Source organism: Sitodiplosis mosellana, unplaced genomic scaffold (assembly GCF_009176505.1).
Source record: "Sitodiplosis mosellana isolate CC-2019 unplaced genomic scaffold, AAFC_SMos_1.0 Smas_scaffold_17, whole genome shotgun sequence".
NCBI lineage: Eukaryota > Metazoa > Arthropoda > Insecta > Diptera > Cecidomyiidae > Sitodiplosis > Sitodiplosis mosellana.
Window position 1 is genome coordinate 35,232 of NW_022595259.1, and position 20,297 is coordinate 55,528.

The 20,297-nt window shown below is 34.4% G+C and overlaps 4 protein-coding genes across 4 annotated transcripts; all 4 read right to left on the reverse strand.

Annotated features, from left to right (window-relative positions):
• Window positions 1–198: 198 nt before the first annotated feature.
• LOC129568128 (uncharacterized) lies at window positions 199–9,557 on the reverse strand. The gene is made up of 5 exons (XM_055445695.1): window positions 7,931–9,557; window positions 5,862–6,655; window positions 3,169–3,874; window positions 2,752–3,074; window positions 199–1,725 (listed from the first exon to the last, which is right to left on the reverse strand). The coding sequence occupies exons 1-5, from the start codon at window positions 9,555–9,557 to the stop codon at window positions 301–303; spliced, it is 4,875 nt and encodes a 1,624-aa protein (XP_055301670.1). The 3' UTR covers window positions 199–300.
• LOC129568261 (leucine-rich repeat transmembrane neuronal protein 4-like) lies at window positions 5,737–7,260 on the reverse strand. Its single transcript, XM_055445935.1, has one exon. The coding sequence runs from the start codon at window positions 7,029–7,031 to the stop codon at window positions 5,856–5,858; it is 1,176 nt and encodes a 391-aa protein (XP_055301910.1). The 5' UTR covers window positions 7,032–7,260; the 3' UTR covers window positions 5,737–5,855.
• Window positions 8,065–12,788, reverse strand: LOC129568259 (podocan-like). Its single transcript, XM_055445933.1, has one exon. It carries the CDS (start codon window positions 12,053–12,055, stop codon window positions 10,583–10,585), a length of 1,473 nt encoding a protein of 490 aa, XP_055301908.1. The 5' UTR covers window positions 12,056–12,788; the 3' UTR covers window positions 8,065–10,582.
• A 5,394-nt stretch (window positions 12,789–18,182) lies between these two features.
• Window positions 18,183–20,209, reverse strand: LOC129568260 (leucine-rich repeat-containing protein 15-like). The gene has a single exon (XM_055445934.1). The coding sequence runs from the start codon at window positions 19,623–19,625 to the stop codon at window positions 18,189–18,191; it is 1,437 nt and encodes a 478-aa protein (XP_055301909.1). The 5' UTR covers window positions 19,626–20,209; the 3' UTR covers window positions 18,183–18,188.
• Between the last annotated feature and the right edge of the window lie 88 nt (window positions 20,210–20,297).

The window sequence follows — 20,297 nt, forward strand, 5'->3', positions numbered from 1 at the left end:
TGGCGGATATCGCTTTTTTTGTATAACTTAGCGTACAGTGACTGCCCTCAGTCATTTCGGGTCACTTTGAATGAAAAATTGAAAACAAAAACAAATTATAAGACAATATGAATTTGAACTTTATTCTTCGCAAATTGAGACTGGTACAGAGTGCAAATTTTAAGCTTACGTACTTATCAACAGTTTATTTTTTTTAAATTAAAATATTATTAAATTATTATAAACTTTGAAAGTCATTCATGAAACCATTCATGCCACTCTTATTCTAACTTAATAATATTGATAGCTCATGGCCATAGCTCATGCCAATGGCCGAAGATATGCTGGCGGTTCATGTAGACTGAAATTGTTTCGTATTTCTTCGTATTCGTTTTGTTCAATGGATTTTGGTGGTTGAACATTTCGACGGTAAGTAACTTGCGGAAAGATATCTATTTTCTGCGATCGTTTTCGAATCAGCATCCAAACGAGTGCACTGATAAGTGCAATTGTTATGACTAATAGAAGCGTTGTGTTGATAATTAACAAAATTGTTTGCGTTGAATTACTTGAATGTTCATTGTTGTTTTTGAAATTTTCATGAATCGTTTCGTCACATTTACTTTCATTCGGTCGTTCATTCTTTTCATCTGTTGGGCTCACCTTTTTATTTAATGGATTTAAAGTCGTTAATTCATTACCTGGGCTACATTCAATCCGATTTGAAATGACGTCCAAGTGTTTATGAGTTATTAATTGGATCAGAGTTTTCAAATAAGAGCAATTGAATCGATTGGTGTCAATACCGGCAATCTTCATGTTAACAATACGCGTGCTGTTGAATCCATTAAGCTCTTGCAGTTGATTATTCCTGATTGAAAGCGATTTCATTTGATCCAACTGCATCGGGAGAACATTAATATCCAACGTCTTCAATCGATTTTCAGATAAGTCGAGCAATTGCAATTCCGTTAGAGATGAAAATACTCCTGTTTTGATTTCACTCAATTTATTCGCTGACAAATCTAGCTGCACCAACTCTTGTAATGTTTCAAATGAATCCTTTTCCAAAATACTGATTCGGTTCTTCGAAATATCTAGGCGTTTCAAAATCGCATTGCTGTCGAACATTTTCTTGTTAAATGCTGAGATTCGATTGTGGCTCAAGTCCAATTTTCGCAGAATAAGTTTGCCGGCGAATGCAAAGTCACTAATCGTACGAATTTTGTTGAATGAAAAATCGATTTGGGACATTTCGTCGTTGCTGTGAAACAGAAATGATGGAATTTCTTCTATTTGATTGTGTGATGCGTTCAAATTGATCAAATGGACAGCATCCGAAAACATATTCACTGGGAGGGATGTTAATCCAAGGTACGACATATTGAAAGTATGTAGATTATTATACACATTAAAAAGGTTTTTTGGAAGCTCTGGTTGTTCACAATCTTGAAAATTTATGGTTCCTATCCAAGCCTTGGAATATCCATTTGAGCCGGTTCCGGGTGTTATATAAATATGTTGATTCAAGCATTTTGATGAAACATCGGATTTAAAATAGTCATGTTGGCGACTACTTTCGACGCATACGAACGTTAAATTGCTTTCTCCAGAAACATCATCGTAATAATAACAATCGCCAATGTGCGGATATTTTTCAAAGCCATCAATTTCCAAATATTCAGCAAGTACTTGAGCTGTCAAAAAAGCTAAAGCAATCCAAATCAAATTGAGTTTCATTTTCAATAATTTTCAATTGAATTTTATTTTATTCAAATCTATTGGAATTTTTGTATTGAATTTTATGGTTCACATTTATGAACATCAATGGTCGAGCAACCGAATACGAGATTGATACAAAAGAAACCGAACGGTTTGACGAGCACTTGTGGACTGAAATTAATTTAAACTGATGATGATACGGTATATTTATTGCTGACTGTGAAATTTAATTGAAATTAGTCAGAACTTACTTGAAAAATAGTTTTTATTTTTATGTTTATTTCAATCTTAAAATGGAAAATCACATTAAAATGTGTCAGCTTTGCGTTCACTACCAGTTAATCAGTTTCGATTGAAATATCAAGTAATAACTAAAACAACGTCATACTCGCTCGATGCTCTTAATCATACGGTTAAAAACGTAAAAAAATCCTGAAGTTTCCATAGGGCGGCTGGTGACAGTACATTTCGTCACATTTTGAATTGCCGCGCTGTTTAGTTCGAATTTGAAATTGAAAATTACATTGATGTGCCCTTTGAAATTGTAGGGCGCTCGCGTCGTTCAATTTAAGTTAATTTTTAATAGCGTCTATTTGGAAATTTCATGTTTCATAGCTAGTCAACTCAATTCTTTTTTGGTGTAAGAAAAATGAAGCGATAAAATGGAGTGGTATGTAACGCAGTTTCGTTTAAAATTTTATTATTTCCATTTCTTTGTTTGCATTTTGAATGCATGTTTAATTTTGTGATAAAAATTTTAAACGAAAATGAATGAAACTGGTTCTATAAATAATTCAGAGTTAAAAATAATGTCAATGCCTTATTGAGTCATATTCAATGTTGACACGAGAAAAAAAATCAGAAAAAAATATTTACTCGTTAAATGTGTAGTACAATTTTTTATCCACAATCATTCAACATTGGATTACACAGTTTTGATTCATTTTAGCTCGTACAATTCATTGAAATTAATCATTGAATCGAGCACATTCTAAAATTAATGATCAATTTGTCTTTTAATCATCATTCATTTCATTCTTTTTGTCGTCATTCGTGTTTGAGAATCCTAGCATTATCATAGTGAGTAAGTGTGTGTTGTGATAATGGCATCGGATCAGTTTCGAATCTAAGTCGATCATATACGGTGGGCCTTTCTTTGATTTCCTCGTAAAAATGATTGGCTGGATTCACATTCTCCACATCAGATTTGATTGTTGGTTCATCTTGAGTGTAAACAACAGTTGTCTGCACTCCATTTTCCTTCGATCGCCTTCGTCGTACCACCGGAACTACCACAACTACAGCCACAACAGCGATAATCACTACACAAGGAGGAACAATATACAGTACCAGATTTGAAGAACCATCATGATCTGGAATATTGTAAGATTACACTTAAAAATTAGAACAATTTTTGAATGTTGCGCCAAAGAGGCTCCTCCTGTTCAAAATTTGAACTTTAAATACCTGGGTGTGTTGTTGTCGATGATTCAGTTCCATCAAAACATCCATCATCATAAAACATAGGGGATCTAATGTCTGATTGTATCCATTGTAGTTTAAAATTGTCCAAATATTTGCATGAGAATCGATTATTTGAAATATTCAACATGTGAATTTCCGGAAATTGTTCGGGTAAAAGTGTGTCTAACTCGTTCAAATCATTCATATCCAAATAAATGGAATTCAATGACATCACCGAATCCGTTGACAATAATGTAAAATTCACTTTCTTCAAGCCATTTTGAGAAATCGAAAGCCAACGCAGACTCCTAAGATGTTCAATTGCACTGATGTTGAAGCTGAGAAGATTTGTACGGCTTAAATTCAACTTAACCAATTGATTGAGCGTTGAAAACATATTCGAAATGATTTCACCCACATAATTCCCGGAGATATCCAGAGATGTCAGTGATGATGGTAACTGTCGTATCAAATCGCCACCATTTCCCAAATTATTATCACTCACGTCAAAATCCTTCAGCTTTTCAAAACGCTTCAACGTTGACATCGAATCCAAGTTTCTCAGGTGATTTTTTGAAATATCGAGCTTCTCCAATTGGCTGAGATGTCCGATTGTGGCAAAGTCAAAATTAACCAGATTCATTTCTTTCAAATTCAAGAATTTTAAATTAGACAATTCTTTGAATGTTTCTTCCTTAATTTCACCCAACTGATTTCCGGATACATCCAAATGATGTAATTCGATTTGATTTAAAAATGTGTTTGGTTCAATTTTTGATAAATTATTACGGGCAAAATACAAATGCTGAAGTTTCATCAAATTATCGAATATTCTTGGATCAAATTTTTTGATCAAATTGCTCAATAAATTCAGATATAATAAATTTCGAAGTGAATCAAATGTGCCCGTTCGTAAAATGCTGATTTTATTATTTGAAATATCCAAATGAATCAAACTCGTTTGATTTTCCAAAATTCCTCGGGCAATGATGGTGAGTTCATTGTGCGACAAGTTCATTTTTTGCATTTTGAAGGCGCCGGTAAATGCGAAATGGTTGATTTTACGGATTTTATTGAATGACAAGTCAATTTCGACCAATTTATCCGTTTTTTGAAAGAGAAATGATGGCAATTCCTCAATCCGATTGTGTGATGCATTCAGCTTGATAAGCTCTTTGGCATCCGCAAAAGTGTCCACTTGAAACAACTGCACACCAAGCGATGACATATTGAATGTCTGAATGTTGTAATAGATTTTAAATAAATCTGTGGGAATTTGTGGAATTTCGCAATCAAAAAAGTTCACGATTCCAAACCAATATTGGTAGAAACTTTCACCATTTCTGCACGTGAGCTGCCTGTCAACCATTTTCGTTAACTCATTCAAACGGATATTCTCGGTGCAAATGAAGGTGAAGATATTTTTCTTATCAAATCCGTTGTTTATAAAGTTGCAATCACCAAACTGGTGATACTTCGTTCCATGAACGGTATATTCGAATGAAAAAATTATCAAAATGAGGCAGTTTAAAATCGAAGTCATTTTGTTACACCGAACTAATTGAAAAGGCCGCCTGAATGAATGCAAATAATGAACCAGACTGGAGGACACAGTTGAAACGGTCTTTATATTTGGGATTTATCGTTAAAACAAAACGATTTTGATCTGATATTGATAATGAACTTTAAATATACAAATAAAAGTTGATTTAATGTTTTTTTTACATAAACAGTTACTTCTGAAATGAAAAAAAATGGAAGTTTCATGTTAATCATGTTTAATCCCAATTACTCAGTTTCGATTTGAATGTCAAACACGGGTCTTGATTGCTTTTTCCATATGGTGCTGAAGCGACATCTTACTGCGACAACGTAAGCTATATACTCACAACGGAAAGAAGTGGCATAAGAAAAAGAAGAAGAAGAAGTGCATGGTGTAAATTGAAGTTAACGTTGTCGCAGTGAGATGTCGCTAGCAGCAGTCATTTGACGGCTTTAATGTAAAGTAATACATGAAATCGAGGCTTGGTCAAACAATGTTTAAAGCAAACGTCACACTTCATATCGCCTGGTGTTCTTAATCGCATCGTTTTTAATAGGGAAATTCTTTGGAAAAATGCAAGAATTTGTGGTTTATGCTCGAAAACTATGCATTCCTTTACTTTTGGTGCACAAATGATTAAAAATCAAAGTAATTTGGATGAAAATTTTCAGAATTTCGATAAAAACGGACTCAAACTGTAATTTTTTCTAGTGGTGACTGGCATCGAACTTGATTTATCATAGTCACAATACAACGATGAAATGGCCACACATTGAAACGTGGTACTCCCTGTTATTCCACCTGCTCCATCATTCCATGTTCTTGTATTTTTAAAAAAACCAAAGAAATGTGGGAACAAAAATCTCAAAATTTATTCAAATAATATGCCAAGCTTGAACAAAATCTTAAATTCACATTTAAAAACTTGTTTTAGTTTCTGTCAGAGGGGAAAAAGACTTTTTAAATTAAAAAAGCAAATTATAAAAACTGAGTTTGAACTTTATTATTTATGCAAATGAAGACTGATACAGAGTGCAAATTTTAAGCTTACTTATCAACAGTTTTTTTTTAAATTTAATAATCTTTGGAAGTCATTTATGAAACGAATTAAGCTACACTTAACAATATTGACAGCTCATGGTATAGCTCATGCCAATGGCTCAAGATACGCTGGCGGTTCAGTGATGTTATTTCGTATTTCTTCGTATTCGTTTTGTTCAATGGATTTTGGTGGTTGAACATTTCGACGGTAAGTAACTTGCGGAAAGATATCTATTTTCTGCGATCGTTTTCGAATCAGCATCCAAACGAGTGCACTGATAAGTGTAATTGTCATGATTAATAGAAGCGTTGTGTTGATAATTAACAAAATTGTTTGCGTTGAATTCCTTGAATCTTCATTTTGGCTTTTGAAATTTTCATGAATCGTTTCGTCCACCTTTTTATTTAATGGATTTAAAGTTGTCAATTCATTACCTGAATTAGTTGGTAATCCATTGCCCGGGCTACATTCATTTCGGTTTGATACGACGTCCAAGTGTGTCCGATTGATTGATTGGATCAGAGTTTTCAAATACGAGCAATTGAATCGATTGCTGTCGATGCCAACGATCTTCATGTTAACAATACGCGTGCTGTTGAATCCATTAAGCTCTTGCAGTTGATTATTCCTGATTGAAAGCAATTTCATTTGATCCAACTGCATCGAGAGAACATTAATATCCAACGTATTCAATCGATTTTCAGATAAGTCGAGTGTTTGCAAGTTCGTTAAACTTGAAAAAACTCCCAATTTAATTTCGCTCAAGATATTTCCCGATAAATTTAATAGCTCTAATTTCTGACATTTTTCGAATGCCTTTTCTGCCAAAGTATCGATTCGGTTACTCGACAAATCTAATCTAATCAATTTTGCAGCATCCGAAAACAGATCATCTGGCACCGTTTCTAATCCAAGATATGACATATTGAAAGTGTGAATATTTTGATACACTTTAAAGACGTTTTTAGGGAGCTCTGGTTGTTTGCAGTTCGTGAAACTAATGCTGCCTATCCAATCTTTTTCATAGCCTTCCTTGCAACAGTTATTGAACTGATAAGCCTGATTTAAGCAGATTGACTTAACACTCGGTGTAAAAAAGTCATGTTGTCGACTACTTTCGAGGCAAACGAGCGTTAAGTTACATTTTCCACTGTTTTTGTGGGTATAATAATAGCAAGCGCCAATGTGCGGATATTTTTCAAGGCGATCAATATCCAAATATTCAGCGAGTACTTGAGCGGCGAAAAAAGCTAAAGCAACCCAAATCAAATTGATTTTCATTGATTGAATTTTATTCTATTGAGAATTCTATTTAAATTTTCGTATTGCCTCAATTTTGTTTTAAATTTTACGATCGTTATTGATGGACCCTGATGATTGAATACCCATACACTACTTATACACAAGAAACCGAACGGTTTGACGAGCTTTTGTGGACTGAAACTAATTTAATCTGTTGAAATGTTATTGAAATCAGCTAAAACTTACTTGAATAATAGCTTTATTTGTATGTTTTTTATTTCTAATGTGTCCAAAACGCATAAATACGGCATCGCATAAGGCAGTTATCGCATAATTATCGCGAGATGATTTTCTGCTTGCGTTGCTGCAGAATACGATATTTCAATAGCCGTCGTCTTGCGACACTCGCTTGCGTTCGCTTCGTTATATGTGTAAAGCAATACGAACGTGCGTCGTAAGACAACGGCTATTGAAATATCGTATTCTGCGGCAACGCAAGCAGAAAATTATCGCGCGATAATTATGCGATAACTGCCTAACGCGATGCCGCATTTATGCGTTTTGGACACATTGTTTATTTCAATCCTAAAATGGAAAATTATTTCAAAAATGTGTAAGCTTTGCGTTCATCCATCATTGTTGATCCGAATTAATCACAGTATTACGAATTAATCAAATGATGACTAAAGCTAAGTCATGCTTTTTATCGCTCGATACTACGTATGAATCACATCATTTCAAACGTTGAAAAATTATCAAATTTCATGTTCCATAGCTGATGACTCAAACCTTTTTCGGTGTAAGAAAAATTAAGCGATAAAATGGAGTATGTTGAACATTTTCTTCTAAGAATCGAATTTTATTGTCGAACTATTTCTTAAAATATTTGCATGATTCGTGGTTAAAGCGATACAAAATGTGAAATTCTGTTCAATAAAGGAGACGATTGGTTGGTGAATTCCGATTGCAATCATTTTGCACCGATGGAACAATCTCTTCGTATTCGTTATTTTCCACGCAATTCGACGCTTCAGCCGCATTTCGATGGTAAGTGACTTGCGAGGAAACGTTATTTTTGGGTGTTCGTTTTTGAAGCAAAATCCAAACTAGTGCGATTGCGATGATTACTAAAATCAGTGTGTTGATCATTAACAATGTAGTGTGTGCGGAATTGCTTGTGCCTTCATGTTTGGCTTCAACATTTATAGGATTCGGTCTGTTGCTTTCATTTTCTTTCGGTGGTTGATTCTTTTCGTCCGATAACGTTACTTTTCCTTCTGATGTATCATTGATTGGACTGCGTTGAACAATCGTTGTTGTTGTCATGTTGTCAGCCACGGTTGGTGTCGTTGTTAGAAGAGCGTCTGATGATACCAATGCTAATATCGATTTTGTTGTTGTTGCCATTGATCTCACTGTGGTCGTAAAAGTGGTAGCATCAGTGGTCGTACTTTCAACAACAGCACTCGAGCTACAATTGATTCGGTTTGCTATTGAATCCAAGTGTTTCCACGTGATTGATGGAAATAACGTTCGTTTCAAGTATGAACAATTAAATTGGTTCGTATCGATGCCGACGATTTTTGTGTTAGGAATAAGGTAGCTCGTAAATCCATTCAGTTCTCGCAGCTGATTGTGGCCTATCACAAGCAATTGCAATTGATCTGGCCGTGGTGTGAATACATGAATGTCCAATTTCATCAATTTATTGTGCGATAAGTCCAAAGAGAGTAGGTTTGTTTGATTCAAAAATGTCTTCGGTTCAATTTCCGATAAATTGTTACGCGACAAATTCAAATGTTGAAGATTCGCAAGATTTTCAAATGTTTTGTATTCCAATTTTTTGATCGAATTGCTCGATAAATTCAGAGAAACCAAATTGCGAAGCGTTCCAAATGTATCCTCTTTCAAGATGCTAATTCGATTATTTGAAATATCCAGATGTGTCAAGTTTGAATGGGCTTCCAAAATTCCTTTGTCAAAGCTAGCAATTTGATTATGAGATAAAATTATTTTTTCCAAATTAAAATCACCGGCAAATGCATAATCATCGATGACTTCGATTTTGTTGAATGCGAAATCAACTTCAGTTAATTGTTCGTTTTTGTGAAATAAAAATGATGGAATTTCGCTGATTTCGTTATTCGAAACGTTCAACTTGACTAATTTGGCAGCATCCGAAAACATATTCACTGGCAGCGATGTTAATCTCAATTGCGACATATCAAAAGTCAAAACTGATTTATACACTTTGAAAAAGTCACTTGGAAGCTCTGGTCGTTCGCAAGATTGAAAATTAATATGCTTAATCCAATGTTTTTGATATCCACCCCGGCAACAGCTAAACATGTGTTGATTTAAGCACATGGATGGAGCAGAGGTAAAAAAGTTATGTTGACGCGCGTTTTCGACACAAACGAATGTTAAATTTTCAACAGGGTCGTAGTAGTAACAAGAGCCAATGTACGGATATTTTGGAGGCGAAATGATGATATTTTCGATGATGCCCGCAGAAACTTGAGTTATGACAAAAACTAAAGTGAACAAAATTAATGTGGATTTCATTTTTAATGACTTTTTTATTTTATTTCACAAGGAACAGCCGAAGGGTTTGACGAGCATTTATGGACTGAAGTATATTAATTTGGATGACATTAGTTACTGTCAACGAAACGGAATATGTTATCAAATGTGTGGGTGCTGTGCTCATTAATCGCTTGCCATTTCAATTCCCATTTCGAACAAAGACCAAAGCCAAAGTCACACTTTACATCGTCCGATGCTCTGAATCACATCCTTTCGAATGAAGAAATTCGTCGAAATGTTGTGAAATTATGTGGCTAGTGCCGGATAATGATGCGTTCTTTTGTGTCGTGAAGGTTAACAAGCTTATGTTCGATAAAAACTAACAAAGTCGCGACAGTAAGATAAACTCAAGTTGTAATCTGGTGGAGACTGGCACAAATCTTAAACATTCTTATCTATAGTTCATTACTTTGTTGCATACTTATACTTTTGACTTTTCCGAAAACAGTTTTGTTATTTTTTAACTGATGCAATTCATTTGAAATTGCGAAATTGCATTTTAACTTGAAATTTTCATTTTTGAATGATGGCATCATTTCAAAATTGGAAGATTTTTTGAAGCACAACCTGAATCAAAACGACTCAGTGGCCATTTCTAATGCCATTCTTACCTCTTTTTTTCTCTCTTGTGCAACACAAATTGGAGTTTAGCGTCCAAAATAATTCATTTCACTCAAATTAAACGATAAAATGTAAATTCTTTACCATACCATGAATGAAACAAAATTATTGCATTCTTCCAAATAAATATTATATATTTTAATCAAGAGATTGATGGTTTACAAAATACTCATTGAAATCTATTTTTCATTTCATTTAACGCAAGACGTCTATGGCTTAACAAAAGTTTAGTGAGCGTTAGTAATTTAAAATTCAATAAATCTTCTTTTCTCGCTGGCAAATACGAGCAAAAATCAGCTTAATATTCAAGATATACAAAATAAAATTATCATTATTCTGACATAAATCGTGTAAAATAATCGTAAGTCGCCAATAGATTATGTCTAAATTTCGTATGCTCTCTTATCAATCACATCGTATCCGTTGTTTTCGATAACATTCAACGATTCGTGGTCACCTCGGCGATAGAGAACGCTGGTGAAAAAGTTTTTCTTGGGCAATTGTTTGTGAAAAACAACCCAGACCAACACAAGCACGATGATAATCAGGCAAATGGCATTGATCCACGTAGACACTAATAAACCTGATCCACTTTCATTATGTTCCTTTACCGTTGAATATTGTTTTTTCGCCTTTCCATCATCTATTTCATCTTCATCGAATTCGGTGACATCGCTGTAGTCATTGAAATCCGTTCCTTCATTGACCGTGTTGCATTCGATGAGCTTCGAAACGACGTCCACGTGCTTCCAAGTGAGCGATTGGAATACAGTATTGAAATACGAGCAATTAAACTCACTCATGCCCATAATTTTAGCGTTGGGAATTCTATAATTCGTGAATCCAATCAGTTCTTGCATCTGATTTTGGGCAATCGTAAGTGTTTTCAAATGCTTTGCTCGTGGCGGAAGAATGTTTGCATTCAGACTTTTCAATTTATTCTGTGCCAAATTCAGTACGCGCAAGTTGATCATCGATGAAAATGTTCCCGATTTAATTTCCCCTATCGAATTGCTCGACAAATCTAATTGCTCTAAATGCTTCAGATTTCCGTTTTTAAAAAATTTCCATTCCAAAGAAACGAGTTGGTTATGGGATAAGTTGAGAATTTCAAGTTCGAAATCACCGGAAAAGGTGAACGCGTTGATTTTTGCGATTTTACTGTACGAAAAATCAATTTCGATGAGATTTTTCATTGTGTGCAGCAAAAATGTTGGAATTTGAATAATCTGATTGTTCGATAATAAAAGTTGTTTCAATTCGACGAGGTGTTGAAACGAATGAACGGCTAATTCACTAATATTATTGAAGCGTAAATTTAAAAGCTCCAGTTGATTTTCAACAGGGAAAAAATCCGGATCGATTTTGCTGATTCGATTAAATGAAAAATCTGCTTCGATGAGAAATTTACAGTCGCCGAGCTGGTTTTTACCCAATTCAATGATTTTGTTCATTGAAGCATTGAACTTGAGCAAGTTCTTGGCGTGCTGACAACTGTTCATTTGTAGTGATGTCAAACCCAAATCCGACATATTGTACGTGTGCACATTGCTGTACAACTCGAATATATTACTTGGAATCACTGGCCGTTCACAGTCTTGAAAGTTGATCGTTCCTATCCACGGCTTCCGATATCCATCCTCGTATTCTGCGTAAAGATGCTGGTTCGCACAAATGGTTTTCGAGTCATCCGTGAAAATGTTGTGGTAAGCGGCACTCGAGACACAGATGAGCGTTAAATTGCAATCGGCAAACGAACCGTCGAAATAATAACACGAGCCAATGTTTTGGTATCGTGCCGAATGTGCCACATGAATCAACGTCAAAACGAATGGAATAAACCACATTCGATTCATTTTTACAATGGATTTTTTTGGCCGAAATTCAAAGAATAATAAAGATCTGATGCGATCACTTCAACGCAATATAATGAACTAATTTTACGTTTCAAACGAATCGCGAAGGTTGTAAGTGTTCCAGTAACACAGTAAACAAAAATATTTCCTCTGAATTGCGTGGGATTAACATGTTTATATCGCATTCGGTTCCATATTAAGACATATTAAGATGAAATTTTCATCAAGTATATGTAGTTTGTCGCCTGCGGCTCTGAATCACATCCGCTCAAATGAAGAAATTCGCATTGACTCGTGCAATCTAGTGGCTTCTGCAATGGATTTTGTTCCACATGAACATAGTGGAACGAAGGTTGAATCTAAGTCAATGTGAACAAAATAAACAAAATTCCCATTTGTGTTTCGATAAAATCTGCACTTCGTCCACACAAGTGTCGACTGACACGGATGTTGAGGTTTGTGTAAACAACTTTTATCATTTCCACTAAAGTTGGTTGAACAAAATTTTGCATTTAGACAACAAAATATCGTTAGAGTGTGATATCAAAGGCTAGGGGAATATCACGCTCCTGAATCTTGTGAGATATTTGAGATATTTGAAATAAACATCAATTGTATGACATATTTTCGAATATTTCGAATAAATAAATCAGATTTTTGTGGATTTTGGAGATATTTGAGATTTTTTGCATTAAATCCGAATAAATACATTTAAATATCATTGATAATCACAAAAATTCACAATTGTCCGCCGTATTCACAAATATCCACCATATTTCATACGACAGATTCTTAGAGATAAATTGGATTTTTTTGAAATATTTGAAATAATTTAAGCGTGATATTCCCCTAGATGAATGGATTTTTACTAATATAATTTTTTTTTAATTCGCACCCAAAGTTTTTTTTTGCCAATCAAATGAGATTCAAATAAAATTCTAATGAGTTCCAGTAGATCAAGAGATTAGATTTTTAAATTGAATGAAACGAATTTTTCATAAGCATTTTAATTTTTCCAAAGAGAACGATAAGAGAAGAGAAAACAAAATGAAACATTTGACCGAAGCTGCGATCTCAAATATTTAACTAAGAGCGTCAGAATACAAGAACAAAATTGCGGAATTCGAACTGAACGTGAACATGTTTGAAATGCAATTTTATTGAAAATATAAAGATTAAACGATACAATTTATGACATCAATTTAAAATATATGAAAACTGATTGTATCAAATGAAATTATGATATTGAATTCCATAAAAATTGTGTAAATATTTGCTAAATATACATATTTGATCAAAGTATGTTACTGTTCCGATGTTAAATGCCGTTAAAATAGAAAAACCAATTCATTTAGTGGATTCAAATCAGCTGGGGTCTAAATACTTTCAATGCCTCTAGCAGATTAATTTCATTTTGACGATAGAAAACATTAGTAACAACATTTCTTCTGGGTTTTCGTTTTCGCAGTATGAGGCATGTAACGGCAACTATAGCAATGAATAAGCAAATAATGCAAAAAACGACATTAATCCACGTTGTCATCACGAAATGTTTCATTAACTGTATATGATCACTTTCGCTATTTATTGAAACTGGTTTATTATTTGCCTTCTTAACCGACTCTTCCTTCCATGGATGAAGCTTATCGGCTGGAATTGGCACATTTTCTGCATTTTCTCTATTTATTTTTATTTCTGCTTCGGTTGTAGCATCTTCTGTGTATGGTTGTGTCGTCTTTTCAGGTACCACAGCGGTAGTTGTTTCAATGCTGGGCTCGGTAACATCATCACTTGAACTACAGTTGATTCGGTTTGATATTAAATCCAGATGATTCCAGGTAATTGATGGAAATAAAGTCCGTTTCAAGTATGAACAATTAAAATTGTTTGTATCGATGCCAACGATTTTTGTGTTGGGAATGAGGTAGCTTGTAAACCCATTCATTTCTCGCAGTTGATTTTGACCTATCACGAGCAATTTCAATTGATTTGGTGCTGATGCGAAAATATTCCAGAGATTGCAATTCTGTTTGATTTAAAAATGTGTTTGGTTCAACTTTTGATAATTTGTTTTGCGATATGTTCAAATATTGAAGATTCACAAGATTAACAAATATTTTTGGTTCAAATTTTTTGATAAAATTGCCGGATAAGTTTAGAATCACCAAATTTCGTAGAGTTTCAAATGTATCTGCTCGTAAAATGTTGATTTTATTTTTTGAAATATCCAAATGAATCAAATTCTGTTGACTTTCCAAAATTCCCTTGTCAAAGCTAGCGATTTGATTGTGGGAAAAGTTCAATTTTTGCAAATTATAGGCGCCGGCGAATGCAAAATCATCAATTTTACGGATTTTATTGAACGACAAATCGATTTCAATCAGCTCAACCATATTGTGAAACAGAAATGATGGAATTTCCTCAATTTGATTGTTCGACGCATTCAAATTCATAAGCTTTTTGGCGCCCGCAAAAGTGTCCACTTGAAATGACTGTACACGTATTGATGTTGTAATAGATTTTGAATAAATCAGTGGGAATTTGTAGCATTTCGCAATCTTGAAAATCGACCGTGCCAAACCAATATCTGTAGAAAATTTGATCATTTTCGCACGTGAGTGTATCTTCAAACATTGTCATTAATTTATTCAAACGGATATTTTGGGTGCAGATGAATGTAAAGAAATTTGTCTCAATAGTTTCCTTGTTTATGAAGTTACAATCACCAAAATGCTGATATTTTGTTTCCTGAGTCGTGTAGCCGAATGACAAAACGATCAAAATCGCAAATTTTAAAACGAATTTCATTTTGTTGGACGAAACTAACTTGGAAAAACGTCTGAACGGAAGGAAATAATGAACAAGTCTGATGAAGCTAGTAGTCAATTGAAGAAGTCACAGTAGAAGTAGGCTTTGAATTTGTGTGGGATTTATCATTCAAGTAACATGACTTGAATTTGAAACCGGTTGAACACTTGTGCTTCAAACACAGAAAAAAAATCAAGGAAAGGAAGCTTTTTATCAGCCCAACAAAGTAGTTTTAATCAAATAACCATATTAAGACGCATTAAAATGCAATTTTTTTCATGGAAATGTGGTTTGTCGCCTGCGACACTGAATCAATTCCGCTCAAAATAAGAAATTTGCTTAAGAATCGCGCAATCATGTGACTTGTGCATGATATCGATGGATTTAGTTCTAATGTTCATGTGGAACGAAGGTTGAATCTAAGTCAATGTGAAAGAAATAAACAAAATTCACATTTTTATTTCGATGAATTGTGCGCTTCATTGACTGTGATTCAAAAAGCCTTTTTCTACAATGAATATGAGCTTGTATAGGAAAAAAAAGCATCTTACTGTGAATTTATTAGTGACAAATAGCAATAAAAAGCGAGAAGATTGTATCCATATATTGAGTGTGCAAGACGGATGTAGATTAAAATGAGTGAAAGTACAATTTTTTCTGATTTTGCTCCGCTTCCAAACATCCAAACTGCAAACGGTCTTGAGTTTTTTTTTGAAAGTTGATTTAAAAGATGAAATATATAAAAAAACAGAAAAAACGAAATAATTTTCATTAGAAATATTTTAAGTAGAGTCGCGTTTACTTCAAAATTTTCCCATTCACATTTGCATTTCCAATTTTACCACCTTACAGTTTAAAACTTCACTTCCAAATTTTGATTGCCACCAAAAATCATGTTGATCAATGCAAAAACCATTTGTGGTGCAATTGCTTTAAACAGCGGCAGCAGTTGTCCACTTGCATCGGCTCTGTTTAGTCCAAATAGTTTACATTCATTGCGACAGACTTCACAGCTTTCCGAATCATTCATTTCCGCCAAGAGAGCCTTAATGATGACAGAAAACGTGTCGGCAATGGGATTATCGCTGATGTTTTGATTGTTATGTTCAAAGGTAAGTATCGCTCGAGAAATGCTTCGTTGGACAATGGAACGGATGAAATGTTCACGGGCTGTTCTGAATACGGCACGACGCTTTCTTTTGTTCGCAAGTTTTGGGGTTATCTTGCACACGTTTGCTCGACAAAATGCTTCATATTCAGTTGAAATGCGACGATCACGATTGGTCTTATGCAGTGATGTGGATTTGGCGCCAGAAATCAGTTTTTTACCTGTTCCGTTGAAAGACCTTCGCTTGAATCTCCGAGCAATCTTATAAGTAACAACTTTGAGCGGCCTTTGTTTCCGTTCGCGATAATAGCCACCTCGATGGACTTTGATGCCTTTTTTAAATCGAACTTTCATCAAGTGATCTTAAACTTCCGAAATAACATTGATCAAATTTGAAATTTGTTCTGACGTTTTTTCATGATTTTAAGCAAATGGCGACTGAGATACATGAGATATATAAGAATATAGTTTTGAATGAGTGAATATTTTTGCTTTTCATGTCGTGAACATAGACTTAGCATTCTGAAAAAGGAAAAGAAATTTCGAGTTGACTTCTTCTTCTTATTCCTCTTCTGATACCGCTTCTTCGCACTGTTTTGTGGCAATCGGCTCTTTAATGGAACTTGCTCAGCGATGCACGTCACTAGTTAATCGGCTGGTACACAGTACATTTGACCAGTTGCGACTTCGGTCAAACATTCGTTGTTGCGAATATGCATCAACGCATACTGTGTGTGCATGGCGCGCGACTTCTCATGAAGTGGCGCTTCGTCTCAGTTCGCGCGCTGTGCACACACGTTGTAACCTAGGGGCTTATGTGTCATACGAATCAGTGCGAATCAGTGCGAATCTCACGAGTCATTTCAAAACATATAGGCAACTGCACGAATCTTACGAGTTTATATGAAGATTCGCGAGTCCTTCACGAGTCTCTCATATAAATTGGCGAATCACTGAACGAAACTATGAAATGTCAACGAGCATGCCAGTTGAACTCACAATTCACTCAATAATCGACTACTAAATCAACTTTTTGTCATTAAAAACATTTATATTGTCACATTTTGACTGCAAGAAAATTAAAATTTTAAAATGGTTGGTTTCGAAATGTTTTTTTATTTTTTTAAGGCAGACAATAATGTATTTGATGTTTTGGGTGTTGAAATCCCGAGAAAAAAACAGTCTTTGCTTGTCGATCGACTTTGGCTCTTATTTACATAGAGAATATCGCTGAAATTGGTGGAATTCATAAACGAAAATCGTGAAATGTTAGTTGAATCTATTTATGAAAATATAATTCCATCCAAATTTTTGGCAACGCATCGAATCTTCATACGGAATATGTCAAGTTATATAGATCAACTAAAAAATTGTGAATTTGAACACAAAATGGATTTATCACAATTCCCGAATCCATCAAAATGCTTCATTCAAACAATTCAATCTGATGAAAATAAAAGTGTCGAAGCATTTTTTTTACACATTAAGTCATTCTCCACATATATTCATATGATGTATGGCAAATCTTGTTATAAATCATTAATGGTTGACTTGCCCATTCCAAAAATAAGTGCAGTTCGTATGTTTCATAAAACATTTCGTGGATCTTAGTTCCATTGTCAATTTAATACATTTCATTTTCAATTCACATCCATTCCAGTTGCCTATATTAAACAGAATAAGAAAAGAATTATAGAACACAAGCTGAGATCCGAATGGTTTGCAATGTGTATATAAGCTGATTTGCATCGACTCGCGGATTTGCTATAAATGCCATACACTTTCTATGCTATGACTTGTGTATATATTTGTATGAATTCGTTCGAGTCTTCACGAATCTCCGTAAATTGGTGCGAGTCAGTGCGAGTTACTGAATTCAGCGCAAATCATTTTTAATTTACATGAAAATCATACGAGTCTTGCTGACTCGTGACGACAAATAAGCCCCTAGGTTGTAACTGGTACACCATATACACGATTTACAGTATGCTTTGATTCGCAACAACGAATGTTTGACCGAAGTCGCAACAAAAGAATGTTTCATAAATTTATATATTATTTTTATTATAATGAATTAAAGAAAATAGTTATTACAATCAGTTTTATTGACAGAAATTTGTTTGAAAAAATGTACGATATCCCATTAGAAAAATATAGAAAATGTGGTTAAAATGAGCATCGATATTGATGATAAATTAAAAATAACTGAAATTTCGTTCAATAAAACATTGCGTCGTCACATTTTGAGTGCAAATGTTTTGGAAAAATCTCTTCATAGTCCTTATTTTCAAAATAATTTCGTAAGTCAGCCGTGTTGGGTTCGTAAACTACTTGTGTAAAGTGGCTTCTTCTCAATGTATTTTTGCATAGACAGTACGAAAACAAAACGACTATGATGACGATCAGAGCTGTTGTATTGATTAAAAGAGCGATGAATATAAATTTATGGGATTTTTCGTGTTTGGCATCGAATTTTTGATCTCTTGAGTCAATGCTTCCATTTTCTTCGGTTGATTGGTGTATTTCTTCCAAAGTCTTTTCTCCATTTGGATCAAAAGTCGTTGTTACGTTCTCGGTGTTGGTTGATTTCAATGTGGGTTTTGGCGTCGAGAGAATCGGTGCTGCTGTCGATGTCGAAATAGTTGTAGGCCTTATTGTGGTTGTGGAAAGTTCATTAGCTTCTGTTGTTGTACTTTCAACGTTCGAACAGTTGATTCGGTTTGAAATTGTGTCCAAGTTCTTCCAGCTAATCAACTGGAGCAGAGTATGCAAATACGAGCAATTGAATCGATTGCTGTCGATGCCGATGATCTTCATTTTACCAATATGCGCGCTATTAAATCCAATAAACTCCTGCAGTTGATTATTCTCAAATGAAAGCGATTTCATTTGATTCAAGTGCGTAGGAAGACTATTCGCATTTAATGTCTTTAATCGATTGAATGCCAAGTTTAGCGTTTGCAATTTCGTTAGGGATGAAAAAAGGCCTGGTTTAATTTCAACTAAATTATTGCCGCAAATGTCAAAATGTTTCAAATGCGACAAATATTTGAAGATTTTCTCATTCAAATCATTCAATTTATTGTGAGATAAATACATTTTCTCCAAATTGAAATCACCGGCAAACGCAAAGTCATCAATTGTATTAATTTTGTTGAATGAGAAATCGACTTCAGTCAATTTCACGGTTTTGTGAAATAAAAATGATGGAATTTCCTCTAGTTGGTTGTGTGATACGTTCAGCCTGATTAATTTGGCAGCATGCCAAAACATATTCACCGGCAGCGATGTTAATCCAAGGTACGACATATTGAAAGTGTCAAGATTGGAATACACTTTAAATAGGTTATTTGGAAGTTCTGGCCGTTCACAAACTTGGTCGAAATTCATACTGCCCACCCATGTTTTTCTATACCCTTGGCTGTTCAATTGTTGGTGATTCAAGCAAATTGATGAAACGTTCGATGTAAAGAAGTTGTATTGACCATAGCTTTTGACGCAAACAAGAGTCAAATGGCTACGACCGTATTTTGGATGATCGTAATAATAACAGGCACCAATATGATGGTATTTAGAAGGATTGGCTATGTTTTCAATCGAATACACTTGAGTTGCCCAAAGAGCGAAGGCAAATGAAACTAATTTAATTTTCATTTTAACAAATTTTTGGGAATTAACATTAAACAATTGTTAGAAATTCAAATACACTAATTTAAATTGTAATGTCTTTTCAATTAACACTGTTTTCTCAGTGATTATTCTTCTTAACCAAACGACATCAATTTCACTTCTGAAGTGATACATTGGCCTAATGAAGTGTCAAAGTTAATCGTAAAGTTGGTGTCAGTCGAAAATGTCAAAATATGAAATTTCGAACGTTAGTAACGGTTTAAAGTCAACATAACCTCGGAATAAGGTAATACATTTGCTTAATGTGAAAGAGTTGACAACAGTAAATTGCATTAGACAACGCAGTCATGGTGCATGTGCATGAAGGTGTAGAACATTTTATGACGCGGTTTTGACAGTTTGAATGACATTTCCACCAGATTCAGTTTATATAAAAGGGATATAGGATTTTAGAATACTACGATAACACCTATTCCCAATTATGACTTTTGTTTTCATTTGATTTCCATGTTGTTTGTTTTGTTTGAGCTATTTCATAATTGACCATAGATTGAAATATTTGAATCAAAATTGAGACACTTTTTTCGGATCTGATGTACATAGTTTCATAAAACATTGCTGATTAAGGTGGGAATACACCTTGCAAGTGAAATGCTTGCAGCAAGCATTTTTTTCCAACGTACTTTTGTATTCGAT

Bases quoted from the DNA above. Each gene is read 5' to 3' on its own strand.
- LOC129568261 (XM_055445935.1), bottom strand. From the start codon at position 7,031: ATGAAAATCAATTTGATTTGGGTTGCTTTAGCTTTTTTCGCCGCTCAA.
- LOC129568128 (XM_055445695.1), bottom strand. From the start codon at position 9,557: ATGAAATCCACATTAATTTTGTTCACTTTAGTTTTTGTCATAACTCAA. The intron at 6,656-7,930 runs TTTATTGAACAG...ATCTTGGATTAG, and splicing joins TTCACCAACCAATCGTCTCC to AAACGGTGCCAGATGATCTG. The intron at 1,726-2,751 runs TGACGACAAAAA...AATTGAAAATTA, and splicing joins CTAGGATTCTCAAACACGAA to TTGAAAATGAAACTCAATTT.
- LOC129568259 (XM_055445933.1), bottom strand. From the start codon at position 12,055: ATGAATCGAATGTGGTTTATTCCATTCGTTTTGACGTTGATTCATGTG.
- LOC129568260 (XM_055445934.1), bottom strand. From the start codon at position 19,625: ATGAAAATTAAATTAGTTTCATTTGCCTTCGCTCTTTGGGCAACTCAA.